This window comes from Phyllopteryx taeniolatus, chromosome 9 (assembly GCF_024500385.1).
Source record: "Phyllopteryx taeniolatus isolate TA_2022b chromosome 9, UOR_Ptae_1.2, whole genome shotgun sequence".
In the NCBI taxonomy this organism is placed as follows: Eukaryota; Metazoa; Chordata; class Actinopteri; order Syngnathiformes; family Syngnathidae; genus Phyllopteryx; species Phyllopteryx taeniolatus.
In genome coordinates, this window is record NC_084510.1 from 15712854 (window position 1) to 15729324 (window position 16471).

Sequence of the window (16471 nt, forward strand, 5' to 3'; positions counted from 1 at the left end):
AAAAAAAAAGTGCTGGCAGCAATGCTCCATCTAATGCTATGTGCTTTGATCCTGATTGTAAATGACCATTTAGCATTTCCCTCTAATGTGACTCACTGGCATCACCTGACGCGAAAACTCGCTATGTTCCACTAAGTGCACCATGTGACTTTCGAAAGAGGCCAATGACATTTTAGTGTTTACATTGTGATAACCAGGGCCGGGCAGAAGTAGCTGTTATTTCACCCCTACTGCTGCAGTGCCAGGGTGATCAGGATTTGACTCATGGTGCCACGTCACATGGCAAATAGTGGAACTTGTTTTTGTGGCGGAAAATGTTACAAAATCAGGGAAGTCAGAAGCACCGGAAAGCGAGCAGACAGCAAAGACTTGGAGTGATCATACGTGTCTGAAAGACTAACTGGAATTTAAGACGTACAGTGGACAGTGGGTACGGAAAGTATTCAGACCACCTTAAATTTTTCACTCTTTGTTATATTCCAGCTGTTTGCTAAAATAATTTAAGTAATTTTTTTTTCCTCATTAATGTACACATAGCACCTCATATTGACAGAAAAAAATGGAATTGTTGAAATTTTTGCAGCCGTGCAGTGATGGTTGACTTTCTAGAACTTTTTCCAACCTCCCGACTGCATCTCTGGAGCTCAGACACAGTGATCTTTGGGTTCTTCTTTACCTCTCTCACCAAGGCGCTTCTCCCTCGATTGCTCAGTTTGGCCAGACGGCCAGCTCTAGGAAGGGTTCTGGTCGTCCCAAACATCTTCCATTTAAGGATTATGGAGGCCACTGTGCTCTTAGGAACCTTAAGTGCAGCAGAATTTTTTTGTAACCTTGGCCAGATCTGTGCCTTGCCACAATTCTGTCTCTGAGCTCTTCAGGCAGTTCCTTTTGACCTCATGATTCTCATTTGCTCTGACATGCACTGTGAGCTGTAAGGTCTTATATAGGCAGGGGTGTGGCTTTCCTAATCAAGTCCAATCAGTATAATCAAACACAGCTGGATTCCAATGAAGGTGTAGAACCATCTTAAGGATGATCAGAAGAAATGGATAGCACCCAAGTTAAATATGAGTGTCACAGCAAAGGGTCTGAATACTGGGGGCTGTGTGATATTTCAGTTATTCTTTTTTAATAAATCTGTAAAAATTTTAACAATTCCGTTTTTTTCTGTCAATATGGGGGTGCTGTGTGTACATTGAGGGGGAAAAATGATTTTAGCAAATGGCTTCAATATAGCAAAGAGTGAAACATTTAAGGGGTCTGAATACTTTGCGTACCCACTGTAGAGTTACAGTTAATGCTAAAAGGAATTTAGTTGGAAATGACACATCCTGCCAATGTTATAAAATTTTAGTTGATTAGAATTCTCTTGATTACGGTACAAGTTACCACGATCCTTCATAATTGTGCAAAATGTTGTTCTTCCTCAGAATTGTCTGATAACATCAGCAATATGTTTAAAAATGTAAAATTCAAATCGAACAATGTGCTCATCTAAAACAAAATTAATGCTTGGACAAATGGCCAAAACCATACTAATATAACAAAAACCTGATTACGTTACCCTATATGGCTGGTGTCATGCAAAAACCTATGCTCTAATTTGGTCGATTTCATATTCTTTCACAAATATATATTGGTCGGTCCCCACATTGGTCTGTTATTTTTACAAGGTATTGACTAATCTAAAGTGTTAAAAATGGGTTGCTCTCTTTAGCGATGTTAATGGTACAACATACATGTCGTTTTTTGGGAGGGGTTCCTGAAAAGTGATGGTTTTGGACATGCGAGGCGTCTGCCTGACGCCAGCTAATATCAAGTAAAAATATATGGATATGTGTGGACATGACATTTTCGAGATTTTTTTTTTTTTTTACCTTCAGATCACGTTATCACACGTGTTTAGTCATCTTGACCAGTGACAGCCGTATCAGCATATCACAGCATTGTCTCTGACTCGAATTTAACCCACTAACAATATTCCCACTCAGTGCCCCTCTCGGACTTCCTCTGTCTGTGTGACGCAGTGCTTGCTGTGGCCCCCTTCTGTCCATCAGTGTGTCCGCTGTTGGCTTCAAGTCATCTAATGCTCCTCTTAAAACACCAAAGACTTTCTGTCATCCACTTAAACTCATAATCCATTTTATCTTCTAGATTATCCATGGATCATCCATAACCCACACTGGACAAAGATAATCACACACATGCGCTTTTGGAGATGGGCCTTGAAGACTTGATTTGATGCACACAACATAAGTGTGTAATGTAGATGCTCATATCAATTTTGAGAACCTCAGACAACTATTAATCATTAAAGAAAACCTGTAAATAGCTGGCATCGGGTCGAAACCTGCCATGTCCAAATTCGGGCAATTTCATGTTTTTTGTTTTTGTTTTGTTTTTTGACTTACAAATCTATACTTTTAGTCAGTCCCCAAGTGGGTATGTTATTTTTACAAATTATTAACCAATATAAAGTGTTGAAAAGGACTTGCTCTCTTTGATTTTGCAATGTTAATGGCTCAACAAACGTCGTTTTTTTTGGATTTCCTGAAAAGCGATGGTTTTGAAAATGTGAGGTTTCTGCCTGATGCCAGTGAATTACTGGTGCCGTGGTTGTAGTGAAATATTGTATTGACAAAGTAGTGCGTACGGTTCTTGTGATGTAGTGCAATTATCCACCACTGCAAACACCCATCCATTTTCTTCTGCTAATCTGAAGTTGGGTCGCAGTGGCAGTATCTTTAGCAGGTAAGCCCAGACTTCCCTCTCTCCCCAGCCGCTTCCTGTAGCTCTTCTGAGGAGATCCCGATGTATTCCAAGGCCAGCCGAGAGACATAGTCTCTCCAGCGTTTCCTGGGTCGTCCCTGGGGTCTCCTCCCGGTGGGACGTGCCCGGAACACATCACCAGGAAGGTGTCCAGGTGGCATCCTAATCAGATGCCCGAGCCACCTCATCTGGCTCCTCTCAATGTTGAGGATCAGCGGCTCTACTCTGTGATCCTCCCGGATGACCGAGCTTCTCACCCTATCTCTAAGGGAGAGTGGAGGAAACTCATCTCGGGCCGTTTGTATCCGGGATTTAGTTCTTTCGGTCACGACCCACAGCTCGTGACCATAGGTGAGGGTAGGAACGTAGATCAACCTTTAAATTGAGAGCTTCGCCTTTCGGCTTAGCTCCTTCTTCACCACAACGGTCCAATACAAAGTTCACATCACTGCAGACGCTGCACCAATCCGCCTGTCGATCTCTCGTTCCATTCTTCCCTCACTCGTGAACAAGACCCCAAGATATTTGAACTCCTCCACTTGGGGCAGGATCTCATCCCCGACCTGGAGAGGGCACTCCACCCTTGTCCAACTGAGGACCATGGTCTCAGATTTGGAGGTGCTGATTCTCATCCCAGCCGCTTCACACTGCAAACCGCTCCAGTGAGAGTTGGAGATCATGGCTTGATGCAGCCAACAGAACCACATCATCTGCAAAAACCAAAGATGCAATACTGAGGCCACCAAATCGGACCCACCCTACGCCTTGGCTGTGCATAGAAATTCTGTCCATAAAAGTTACGAACAGAATCAGTGACAAAGGGCAGCCTTTGAGTCCGACCCACTGCCACCAATGCGGACCAAACTCTGACACTGGTTGTACAGAGACCAAACCGCCCGCATCAGGGGGTTTGGTACCCCATACTCCCGAAGCACGCCCCAGAGGACTCCCCGAGGGACACGGTTGAACGCCTTCTCCAAGTCCACAAATCACATGTAGGCTGGTTGGGCGAACTCACTACCGCAAACAACAACAACAACAATATTGTTAGTTAATTACAATGAGTCATTTGTGTGTCATAATTCATTTGTTAAAGGCTTCTCTATACTCGCGCGGGCGGCGACCGCGCTGACAACACTGCGGCTATCCTGCGTGCAGTTTGCCTTTATACTAGAGCGCAACTCAGTGCGCTGTTTTGGAAAATGTGCTGCAATTCTCCAAGTCGACGGCGTCGCTACGGCTGGTGTTGGCTAGGACACTACAGGTTGGTGTTTCCTCTGCATTTTATGCCCGATTCTTGGAGCCGTTTTAACTCTTAACAGGGAACAAAGCAACAATGGCGACCGTGGAACAGTGCCTGCTAGAATAAATGATCCTAGATGACCAGATGATACATTTGATTATATTGCAAAATCGATCAAGAAGGCGGCGGCGTACGTGTTTTGTATTTTAAAGATGGCGGTATTGAGGAACCAAGGGGAAAGCTGAATACGTCATTACAGCATGTGACTAAAACAGACCAATCATGAGAGATGATCGCCGCGGCATTCTGCGTGCGGCGACAATTTGTGCCGTGTGGGCGTCAAGTGCCGCAATAGGGGCCACACGGCCCAATGCGTCGGTCATGTGATGCAATGCGGGTGCGGGAGTATAAAGAGGCCTTTAGGCTACTTTCATGGCAGACTGTTTTTCTTGAGGCAAAATGGGGGCCTGGGGAAAGGTGTTAAATTTTACTTGAATTCTCTCTAAGATGCAATTACTTGCTGGAAAAAGTCCAGTTTTATGCAGCTGCACCAGTGTCATTTAACGAGTATTGAAAACACCTCAAAAGGGGCAACAAAGAAATAATTTAACCCCGATTTAATGTTTAGTAAAGTTGACTTTACATGCATTCACTGAAGCAGAAAGTATAGTGAAGGGGCCATTTTTCTTTTTATCACACCAATTGGGACGACTGAGAAGAAAAAAAACCATTTAAATTCAATTGTAAATAAATGTTCATACTTTATATTTAGTATGCTTACTACTAGCGCTGAAAATTATAATTGATTGCTCCAAGAATTTTTTTGATTGAATGTAATTGATAGTTAATCATGTCTTGAGGCAATTCAGGCAAAATGAAGTGCACAACTTGTTTGCAACCACTACCAATAACGCTGCCATCGAAAAAGGAGTTCAGAACATTGGAATAATCTATTGTTAATTTTCTTCACTGATTAAGTAAATTTTGTCAAATGCCTAAAGTCCTTGCTTACCACTGTAATCACTGACTAAGATATGACAAAAAGTTGTTGTTTTTTTCTTTTATTTACAGTTTGTGTTCTTCACAAGAATCCCAAGAAAATGTATTTGTGCATGGCTAAACATCTCATCTCCCCCTTTTTTTTGTTGATACACTTGATGGACTTCCTCATTTACTGATCAATGTTTAATTAATGTGCAAAGCAGCCCATTCCGTATTTTTACTTTTACACAAACACAATGATGAAAAATCAGTGCAACATTTCCTTCTTAAAGGCAGTGTATGAGAGTAACTTCTGACTCTTTTTCTCATCTCCCTCCCTTTTTTATGAGTCCTTTCTTCTCTGTAACAGCTGTGCCTTTTGGGGAGCCTTACCACTTCCTGCTGGGTTTTGTACCCTGGCTGAATCCCCTGTTTGGGTTGGCTCACTGACCCGCTGTGTGTGTGTGTGCGTGCGTGTGTTTGTGTGTGTGTGTGTGTGTGTGTGTGTGTGTGTGTGTGTAAGTAAGTGCGTGTGTAAGTAAGTGCGTGTGTGGGAGAGATACATGGTGGCTGTTTTCTGTATAAATCTGTCTGGGCGTTCTCTCCCTCCATGCCTGTTATTCCATTGCTTGTTTCATCTTGATGAAAAACAGCGTGCCATACAATGAACTTGCTCCTACCTGTAACAGGCAGTGGGTTCGCATATGCATATATTGACAGGATGAAAAGGGAATTTTAAAAAAAGATGAAAGAGACTTGATGCTTCTTCGTACAAATTATGCTTCGAGGGGGCCTTGTTTATATGTTAAGACACTTTCTCCATCCTTGTCATCCTTTGCAGGAAGGAGCAGAGCATCTTATCGCCAGTGAACTGCTGGAACCTGTTGCTGCTTCAGGTGAAGAGGGAGAGCCGCGACCACGCCACTCTGTCCGACCTCTACCTCAACAACGTCATTCCCCGCTTTGCACAGATCAGCGAGGACTCCGGACGCCTCTTCAAGAAGGCAATGCTCACTCACATATGCACACATTATATCGCTTTAGGCCGTAAACATGCACATTGCATCTGCTCTTAATCATTCTTTGCGCAGTCAATTTTGTCCTGATTCGATCATTCCCACTTCCTATGAAGTGTTGTAAAAAAACAATCAGCATTTTTTCAAATGTTTTATCTGTAAAACTACAATGGCATGAAATGGAGCGCAGACGTCCGTGAACACTGATTTTATCCATTGTCAAATGTAACACTTTCATAGATACCTACTTTCTGCTTACACCTAAAATGTGTCATTTATATCAAATCATTATTATTTGAGATTTAAGGAGTGTGTCCTGGATCAGCACAAATATGTAACTTTTTAAAAACAATACACATTCAAGATTTAACATTTCTAGCTTGACTACAATATTATATAAAAAGTTAAGTCTGTTATGATAATGGAGATGAACATGTTTACTTCCTTGGTAGAGATAAAAAGGTGTAAGGTATTGTTTTGATTGTCCTTTTCAGGGTTGTTTGGCTTGTTAAATAGCAAAATTAGACAAAAACTATGCAGCCAGTCTCTCTTCAGAAGAAGAGCACTTTCTCCCTGAGAAAGCAAATGGTTGAGTCGTCCTATCTGTCTTGACTTATTGTCATTTGAGTCATGATGGAACCATTCATAAGACCTTGTCAACCACATTCCAAGTCCTCCAGTATGGACAGGTTATCCTCAATACACCATTTTAGCAGGAACGCACTAATCGCTTACATGTCACAATCCAGTTTTGGACTTCAAAGATACTTTTTTAAATTTGTTGAATAGGTGCTTTTCAGTCACATGTCACCCACTTGTGTTCCATGTGCTTTTCACGTTGCCGTTTCTGGGGGGGAAAAAAAGGAAGTTACTTCTTCTGTCTGGATTTTATTGAAAACAAGGTTCACCGTTTCTGTTCATGAGCTCTGCTGTGTTCTCATGTCACACTTGTATATATTGCAGTTTCGACATCCAATTTACCTTTAACTTATGTTTGGATGGAATTTTTGAATATAATTTTCCCTGTATTGTAGATTTAGGGTGAAGCCATTCAAATTGCACTTTTCAAATCAGCTCCTCAAAGCTCAGAGTTTCAACTTGAAAATAAACACCACTATATTTTGTAGGGGTTGAGAATTTGGGTTGGGCATCAAAGTGGAGCAGGGTTTAAGGACTGGGCTTAGCAAAAGAATGTCCTTCCAGAGAAAGTCTTCACTTGCAAGAAAGTCAGTGTCAGTGTGTATGGAGGGTTAAGCGTAGCAGTTATATACAGCATGATCAGATATGAAAACTCGAAGCTCCACCACACTAATTTAACTACCCACTGTCTGAGTGTGCATCACGATGGGACTCAATTTCTCTCAACACTTAATGAAGGCTCAGTTTGTACTTGGGCCAAGATCAATTGACAAAATGAAGTGATGTGGTTCGGTGCATTTCATCTCAAGTTTAAATGCTGCACAGACCAAAGACACTGGCCAGCGTTAAGATGACAAATGCACAGAAATTATGACTTCATAACAGCACAACCACAGTCTATCAGCCTCAGACTACAGTGGAGTATTTTACCCAACAATTAAGACAACAATTAACTCTGAATTATACTCCACTTTTAGAGTTTCCACCATAATTTGGAACGAGGGTCTTATACGAGTTATCAAAACCCACAAAACTGATGTCTTGATTTATTTCCATCATTTGGTTCACATCAGTAGCAACAGACCAATATATACAAATATTGTGAAAGAATTAGTCTCTGTACTAGTTGCATTGTGTGGCATGTTCACCTGAAAGATACTGATAGTGTAGTAGATGTATGTGAGAAAACACTCATGGGTCAAAGTGCCTTAACAAGCCTTACGTCAGGACACAAGTTATCTTAATGTGTTTTTGTCGTGGTCTTGCCGATCCAGACAGACGAGCACAGGCCAGAGGAGAGGTTCAAAGGTCAAGATTGAAAGTTGACGGCTCAGCCAAGGATGATTGCTTTTAGATTGCTTTATGTAGCCCAACATTTCTTCAGAACTCCAAAGCTAGAGTTCCCCAAAGGCTGAATCAAGGAAAATAGACTCTTCTTGTTTGTTGACAATGTTTCACCATTAATCCAAAAGGCTTCTTCAGTTCTAAAATTTTAGGTGTGGAGTAAACCTAGAGAGCAGGGCAACCTCACTTAACCGTTACCGCATCTGTCTGCTACAGAACCCTAAATCTTCTCCCAGTCACTTTCTTTCTCCACACACATTTATCCCTCTCATCCTGACCTTTTAAGTGTCTGGAATTCAACTTCTTGCCCTCATTTGTTTTACTAAGACTGGATTTACACTGGAATTACAAGTGTCCAATTCCGATTTAATGCCCATATCCAGTCCAAATCTATTTCCATGTACATTTCAAGTGACACATATAGAGGCTTGATTCTGATCTGAAGAGATTGTGATTTTGTTTTTCTTTTTTCTATTTACGCTGTCATGACGCATATCCAAATTGTGCCACTTGAGAGCAAAAAGAAATCGAAATTGTGTTACTTGATCCATGCAGTGTCAATCCAGCCTTTCTGTAACAAACATTCAGCATCGCTCCATCTGTCTGTTTCTTTCCATCTTTCCTTGGCATCTCTGTTCTGCTGTCTCTTAAACTGTGAACTGTATTTACTGTATGTTCGGTAACACATTTGAATAATGTTCATCATTGTGTTTGTAGTTTGCTGTGGTGTAGAACTGCACTGCATCATACTACGTGCTACTTGTTGCCTTATGTAGGTAAATAACAGACCCAAAATATTACCCCAAAAAAAATACCGGTAAACTGACGCTCTACACTACTGCAAACTCCACAATAAAAAAACTGTTTTTAAACCACATCCATCAAGTCCACTGTGGCCACCATACTCATGTATCCTCCCTATATAGTGACTTATTGCAAATAGATAGTCTCGTCTAGACTGATGAGGCTGTTGCTTAACATCACGGCTGAGTTGGTTTGCAAGTTAACCGTAAACACAATACACGATTACTGAGAGTAATCTTGCTAATGACACTGATAATTGTTAATAAGACCCTTGTCCACAGTGATTAAGTCTGTCTTGTCTCTCTAGAGCAAAGAAGTTGGCGTGCAGCTGCAAGAGGACTTGATGAAGGTTCTCAATGAGCTTTATTCGGTAAGACAAATCGCTTTTGGCACCTTTCACGTGTATAAATCCCCAGTGATGTTTTTTCATGGGATTCATATATAGCCTAATCAAAAGAGATGGAATGGAAGGAAGCAAGTAAATGCAGATTTCAACACTAGTTTTTCATATTTAAAAGACAATTTTGTGGCAAACCAGCCACTTGAAACTAGAATATGATCCTTAATTAAAGGTGCCCTATTTTACCAAACCAACGTAATCCTCGTATTTGGGATGTAGTATTGGCTCTGTGGTGCCTCCGCAAACATGTGAAATATGAGTTAAAATCCACGCATTCCTGAGTTCCAGACATTATTCTGCCGAGAGGCCTGAAATCGGGTCATTCGAATTTCTCCATCTTATCTACGTCACTAGCGAAGATCTTCGCCTACCTCTCTGCTCCCAAGCCAGCGCTGCCAACATAACAAACGTGTGCTCTCACAAGTCAGTCTTCTACACGGAGGCAACCAATCAGAGGAAAGGGTGGCTGTCTTAGCCACATATGGACAAAACGGATACAAAACGGGGTCAAACAGAAGTAGCTGTCAGAGGGGCTTTTTTGTTTTTTTAAACGAAATTGACACTTTTATACTAAGTCCTTGTTCGAGAGTCACTCTTGGGAGGTCTAAATAGCCAAAATATGGGACCTATAACAATAGTACAAATAGCAAAAACAAATAATTTGTGATTCATTATAATGCTTCACCGAAATAACATTTTGATGTAGCAATGTAGAGCAACAGAATTGGTCAGATTTCCTTTTCCTGGTCACATTGCATTTTTGTGCCGCCACTTGTTACTAAGCAGAATTTTTGTCCCAAAGCACACTGGAAAAGTGGACCAGTAATGGCGACTTTAAACATAAAATTTATTTATGCAGAAGGCTACAAAACCTGACCATGATGCAGAGTCACCACTGGATTTCAGCAAGTAATTTTTGACAATCATTGCTGTGTTCGTGGTCACATGCTGTCAGGAGCAACACAACATTGGTTACTCATGTCCGCAGCCCAGCCAATTCACTGATGTCCTTGTCTGTTTGTGTATGCAACCAACATTTAGCTCTAGCTCAACCCGCCAATTATAGTTTGCGAAGAGTTATAAATAAAACTGGTTTAAATGACGTGCACATGCATACTCATAAACACAGCAGTGACTCTGTCTGGGGAGTTCGAATCAGAACAGTGGCGTGCTGGTCACCCAACTAGGGCTGACTGAGCTTGATGCAACACTTTCATGTGTTTGACCACTACCGAGTGGAATAAGTATGTGACTCCTTTGCTACAAAATTGGAGAATGCCCCATAATTTTTCCAAAGCCACAGAACATTGTGCCAGAAATGTCATGTTTTCCGGCTGTTCCCAGGTGATGAAGACATACCACATGTACAACACCGACAGCATCAACGCAGAGTCCAAGCTGAAGGATGCAGAGAAGCAGGAGGAGAAACAGATGGGACGCTCCAGTCGCCAAGACGACCGTCAGACGCCACGCTCGCCAGACACCCTTGCTAGCATCAAGGCTGATGACAAACCCATCCGTCGTTCCAGTGTAAAAAAAATTGAAAAGATGAAGGAGAAGGTGAGTAGGCACACGAGGCGGTGATATGAGAGACGATGGAAGACTCCACAGGTTTTCATACCAACTTGATATGCGTTTCTTATGAAATACTTAAAAAGGACTGGCTTAGGGTTAACCTTGTTCATCAGTACACTTCCTGTTCATCACTTGTTCTTTACCGCTTGGTCTTCTCAGAGACAAGCCAAGTACACAGAGAACAAGCTGAAGGCCATCAAGGCCAGGAATGAGTACCTTCTTGCTCTTGAGGCCACCAACGGCTGCGTCTTCAAGTATTACATCCATGACCTCTCTGACATCATTGACGTGAGTATGAACACTTAGGGCCTGATTTACTAAAGGTTTGCACGTTCAAAAACTGGCGCAAACTTGATTGCGCTCGCAAAAATATGTGGAAGCTTATCTACTAATGGGGTTCACCGAGGATTGCGTCTGCCGTATATGCAACCTAGAGTGTTTTTTTCTGTGCTTTCCCAAGTTTTAAACGTGTTACGTAGGATGGGCCTATACATCCAATTGCCATGCACTCAGCATGAGTTAAATCAAACAAAAGATGGCTTTTATGCACTTGCTTGCATCCCCAAAATTAGCAGGGCTATTGATGAACTCAATAATGTTTGTTTGCCTCTTCCACTAAATCTTCCTCTTCTATCACTTCAAACTTCATATTACCCTTGTAGTGCTCTCCCAATTCCCATTGAGCTCCCTAAGTCGCAAAACCCTCTTTAAAATACGTCTCCACCACTTTTACACCAGTTACCAACAGCACGTGCAATCTGTTAGACTGAGTGAACATGCAATTGAGTGCCTGCTATTTTGGCTCTTAGTAAAAGATCGCAATCTTATGCCTGGATCAGACTACAAGACATGGTCTTTCACGATTGCACTATGTCAGACAGTGTCTAGCCGTATCTCGGTCCGACAGTGACAACACCACACGACATGTATTCCGATACCACTGTATCCCGGCTTTTATGTCATCTTGTCAAATCAAACACTGTCAGGGAGGCGGAACCAGAAAACGTGTCACCGATCGATCGGACCGGATACACCCGTTACCATGGCGATGAAAACAACAATGGATCACGCTAATGTTTTGTGTGTGGGGGGGCCAAAATGACGAAAAACCTGGTCGTCACCGGTGTTCGGGAGAGAATGTTTATTCAAGGATTGCCTGAGGTATGTTCACGTACTTTTAATACGATACGGCACGCAAGCAGGCAACAAAACGTTAAGTATTTTGGCAAGCTAGTGCTAGCACTAACAGTTGTAAGTAAACATGCCGGTGTTCTGTCTCATCATGCTGCAAAGCTTCGGTAAACATTGGTTTGTGCACGTAAACCAACGGTAAACGGTGTGGCAACCAAGTATGTTGACAACAGCAAGCACCGCTTGTGTATTCCTATTAGTCGATGTCAAGGTGCGCTGTCGGAAAGTTGTCGTTGATATGTCACATTACACGGAAGATATAAAATTTTTAAAAATCAAACATGCTAGACTTTTCATTTTGCCGCCGTAGGGCTATCAAAGGGCCAAATCGTTGGTCATGCATTATGTCACAGTACAAGAAGTTTTGTCGTTCCCGACAATATATGTTTGGTCCGATGTGGGGAAATCACCCGCGATAGCTAATCCGGCCAATATCCATCCATCCATTTTCTGAGCCGCTTCTCCTCACTAGGGTCGCGGGCGTGCTGGAGCCTATCCCAGCTGTCATCGGGCAGGAGGCGGGGTACACCCTGAACTGGTTGCCAGCCAATCGCAGGGCACATACAAACAAACAACCATTCGCACTCACAGTCATGCCTAAGGGCAATTTAGAGTCTCCAATTAATGCATGTTTTTGGGATGTGGGAGGAAACCGGAGTGCCCGGAGAAAACCCACGCAGGCACGGGGAGAACATGCAAACTCCACACAGGCTGGGACGGGGATTGAATCCCGCACCTCAGAACTGTGAGGCTGACGCTCTAACCAGTCGGCCACCGTGCCGCTTAATCCGGCCAATATCAGGGCTAAAATTCTGTAGTCTGATCTAGGCATTAGTCGATCATGCGTAACACCCCGACCATCAGCATGCGCCATCTTGTTAGACTACACACGCAATTTAACACCTGTGATTTGGGGTTAAGTAGGCCTATAGAAAGCTGTGCATGATACTCTCCACTAAAGAAGACAGTAAAGTCTTTATCAACTAATCACTTCAGTGGACAGCAAGTTTGGCAGCTGACTGAAATCATGTTTTACTTCTGTACATTAGATATGGAGTTGTGTGTCCATTAGAAATATATTTTGTGTGGACACAGGTTAGTTTCATTTTTGTACATGTTCACATTAAGAATGGGCATAAGAACTGATTTAGAATTTAGTCCATAGGGTAAAAATTGATTGACAATTAATCATGTCTATAAGCAAAATTAAATGCACTACTTGGCTGCAACCAGGAGAGGCACTCGAATAAGAGATTGCACACCACTCAAGTTACTTTCACCAAAATGGTTGCCGATTCATATTTTTGTGGGTGCAGTGCTGTGATCTGGGCTACCATGCCAGCCTTCACCGTGCCCTGAGGACCTACTTGTCAGCAGAACAGAATGTAGAGGTGTCCAAACACACTGGACTGGAGACATTGGAGGGTGCCGCTGAAAGTCTGGAGCCCAACGGAGACAAACAGAAGCTGATGGAGACCTACAACAACGTTTTCTGCCCCCCAGCTCGCTTTGACTTCCAGTCACACATGGGCGACACGGTACAATGCTGCATAGTACATATTTGAATATTAGTGGCCACAAATGAAAGATGTTTTTGTTAATTTTCTTCTCTTGTGTAAATTTCTTCTCTTGTCTAAATATTGTAACCAGAATCTTAGACCTCTCAATATGATGCAGTGTAGTTTTACACCGCTTCAAACTACAATCTGTCTTTGTGTGTGTAGATGGGATTTATGTGTGCACAGCAGCCACTGGAAGGTGAGCTTCTCCAGAGGTGTCAGCAGCTTCAGTCCCGCCTCTCCACACTCAAGATAGAGAATGAAGAGGTTAAGAGATGTCTTAGTATTTTTTTCCGTTTAATAAATGTAACATATGTCTTCACATGGCTCTCAATGTGTTTTTTTTTTGTCTTTTACTCTGCTGCTCATCAGGTGAAGAAGACCATGGAGGCCACTCTGTCCACCATCCAGGACATGGTGACAGTGGAGGACTATGACGTGTCCGAGTGCTTCCACCACAGCAACAGCATGGAGTCTGTCAAGTCGACGTTCAGTGAATCCTATCTCAGCAAGCCCAGCCTCGCCAAGAGGCGGGCCAACCAACAGGAGACAGAACAGTTCTACTTTACGGTCAGTAGTAGGTTTGAATAATCGATGACAGTATAAGTGCGCTGTGGTTTACTGCAATTCAGCATGAACCTAAACTCTTATACTGTGTGTTGTGTAGAAGCTGAAGGAGTTTCTTGAAGGCCGGAACCTGATCACCAAACTAGAGGCTAAGCATGACCTCATCCAGAAGACCATAGGAGAGAGTGAGTGTCCTTCATACCTTTTAGACATGTACTCTATGTGGAGGTCACAGTGACTGCGACCATATGTGGACACAGATGTGCTGGAGTGAGCTCTGAGGAGGGTGCAGGGGGGGGGTTGACGATTGGTAGTCTTCCTCAGGAAATGTCAGCATTTCCGCAACCGAGCAGGAAAGCTTTTGTATTTGTACGCTGACTTCTTCCTCCTGTGTGTCCTACTTCAATTCTACTATAACTATTAGTCTCTGACGCCCATCCCTTGTCCTGTTTCTTCCCCCTTTAGGTCAGAAGAGCGACTGTTGCCTTGCCAGGTACGTGTGGTGAAGGAAGGAAGTACATAAACATGCATGCACACTATCTCGGATACATATGCTAAAGTAGGGTTTTCTTAATTTCTTGGCATTCAGGGGTATTATTTCCCACGTCACCATTGAAAGATATTCCAAACATATGTGTCTTATGTGCACAAATAGAGCGTTACCAGAGTTGTGTGCATATAAATAGTCACTCTGGCGACTTAATGACAGAGTGCTGTTTCTCTTTCTCTTTCTCTCTCTCTGAGTAGTGGACGGAGAAACTCTGCAGTACGGAAACAGGTAATTATCTTTCATGTGTGTGTGTATATGCAGCTTTGTTTTGAAGACATTTTCCCATCGTCGACACCCATAAGATGCAAGGCATATTTGGAAGAGTGTACGCCTGCACAGATGTTTATCTACTATGGAATTAGTGCAATCTAATGAGCTCACAAGTGCAGTACGACAGAAGGGGAGCAAAAACAGGACCTCATGTTTGAGGCGCCCCCTTGTGGCATTAACTGTCCTGTAAAAATTCCCATTGTCATATACTGTACAGTTTTTCAGTGATTCCAAACCGGGGTTCCATTACACACTAGCGTGCCTTGAGAGATCAGCAGGGGTAACGTGGGAAATTATCCAATTTCACTTACCGGTACTTTCTCAGAAAATTTGTTCATCTATATATGCTCGCGACGAATAGTGACAGGCACCACAATCAAATACTCAGAGGGGACAATTAACCTGTGTATCCACTTGTCGCCATTCATAATTAAAGAATAAGTCATGGCTCCCTGTGAGTATCTCAGCCTTGTGTTCAACGAAACAGGCCCAGATTTCACATCGAGTACGGCAGTTTGTGAGTAAATTGAGATGAGATCGTCATATAATTTTTGTGACCTTTTTGTTGGTGGTGTGCTGTGAGATTTTTCTATTGTAAAATGGGTGCTGTAGCTTAATAAAGGTTGTGAAGCACTGCAGTACTGTACATTCAAATAACAGATATATATATATTTTTTTTTAAACATAGTCTTTTATCATCAGGCATCAATCAATTTAAAAAAAAAAAATCCCCACAACCCAAAGCGTTAGTTTTCTGGAAAACACCAAACAAAAGGGAAAAGTACAGTCTCCTAGCAACAGCAGCCTCACCCCTCCCCATGTCTGGCTCCCCTTCCTCTTAAATGTGTGCTCTGATGCATGTGCAGCAGACGTGTGAGGTATTCCCCCTGATAACATGGTTGCTGATGTTTTATTTCCTTGGCAGCTTCCTTTTTATCATCTCACTCATGTTTGATCTAATTATCAATGCGACTGTTCTCCAATTTTAGGACACAGGTGAAGCCATACCTCTTATGATGGAGAGCTGCATCCGATTCATCAGTCGCCATGGTGAGAAGATTCTTCCATCCAGTGATATGTGTAGCACCAGCCTTTACTGCGCACTGATTGGTTGCATTGTGTCATGTGACCGGTTCTGACCCGACTGAACAAACTACAAAGCCAATATCTAGCATTCCAATCCTGAAAATGAAAAATGGATGTAATAAAGCCACTGTGTGGTTATGTCTGTTGTAGGTATGCAGCATGAAGGCATTTTCAGAGTATCAGGCTCCCAGGTGGAGGTCAATGACATCAAGAATGCATTTGAGCGAGGTAGGACTACAATTTACTAAAAATATGAGCCTTTTCCCACCCACATCTTACAGCTTTGTTTCTCTCCAACGTCTGTGGTCACAGGCGAAGACCCACTGGCAGGAGACCAGAATGACCACGACATGGACTCCATTGCCGGTGTCCTTAAACTCTACTTCAGAGGACTGGACCATGCCCTTTTCCCAAAGGAAGTGTTCCATGACCTCATATCCTGTGTCTGTAAGAGTCACCTCCGGCAATCTCTTTGTG

General features: G+C 42.6%; 1 protein-coding gene across 2 annotated transcripts in view; it reads left to right on the top strand.

The window, feature by feature from the left end:
• srgap2 (SLIT-ROBO Rho GTPase activating protein 2) overlaps positions 1-16471 on the top strand; it is a 77838-nt gene that overhangs the window by 50663 nt on the left and 10704 nt on the right. For both annotated transcript variants that reach the window (XM_061786422.1, XM_061786421.1), the window contains exons 3-15: positions 5835-5997; positions 9104-9166; positions 10541-10756; positions 10931-11059; positions 13279-13500; positions 13687-13788; positions 13894-14091; positions 14189-14273; positions 14554-14581; positions 14836-14866; positions 15898-15958; positions 16145-16222; positions 16307-16441. In XM_061786422.1, the coding sequence (XP_061642406.1) occupies positions 5835-5997; positions 9104-9166; positions 10541-10756; positions 10931-11059; positions 13279-13500; positions 13687-13788; positions 13894-14091; positions 14189-14273; positions 14554-14581; positions 14836-14866; positions 15898-15958; positions 16145-16222; positions 16307-16441 (1511 nt within the window). The remainder of the gene's footprint in view (positions 1-5834; positions 5998-9103; positions 9167-10540; positions 10757-10930; positions 11060-13278; positions 13501-13686; positions 13789-13893; positions 14092-14188; positions 14274-14553; positions 14582-14835; positions 14867-15897; positions 15959-16144; positions 16223-16306; positions 16442-16471) is intronic.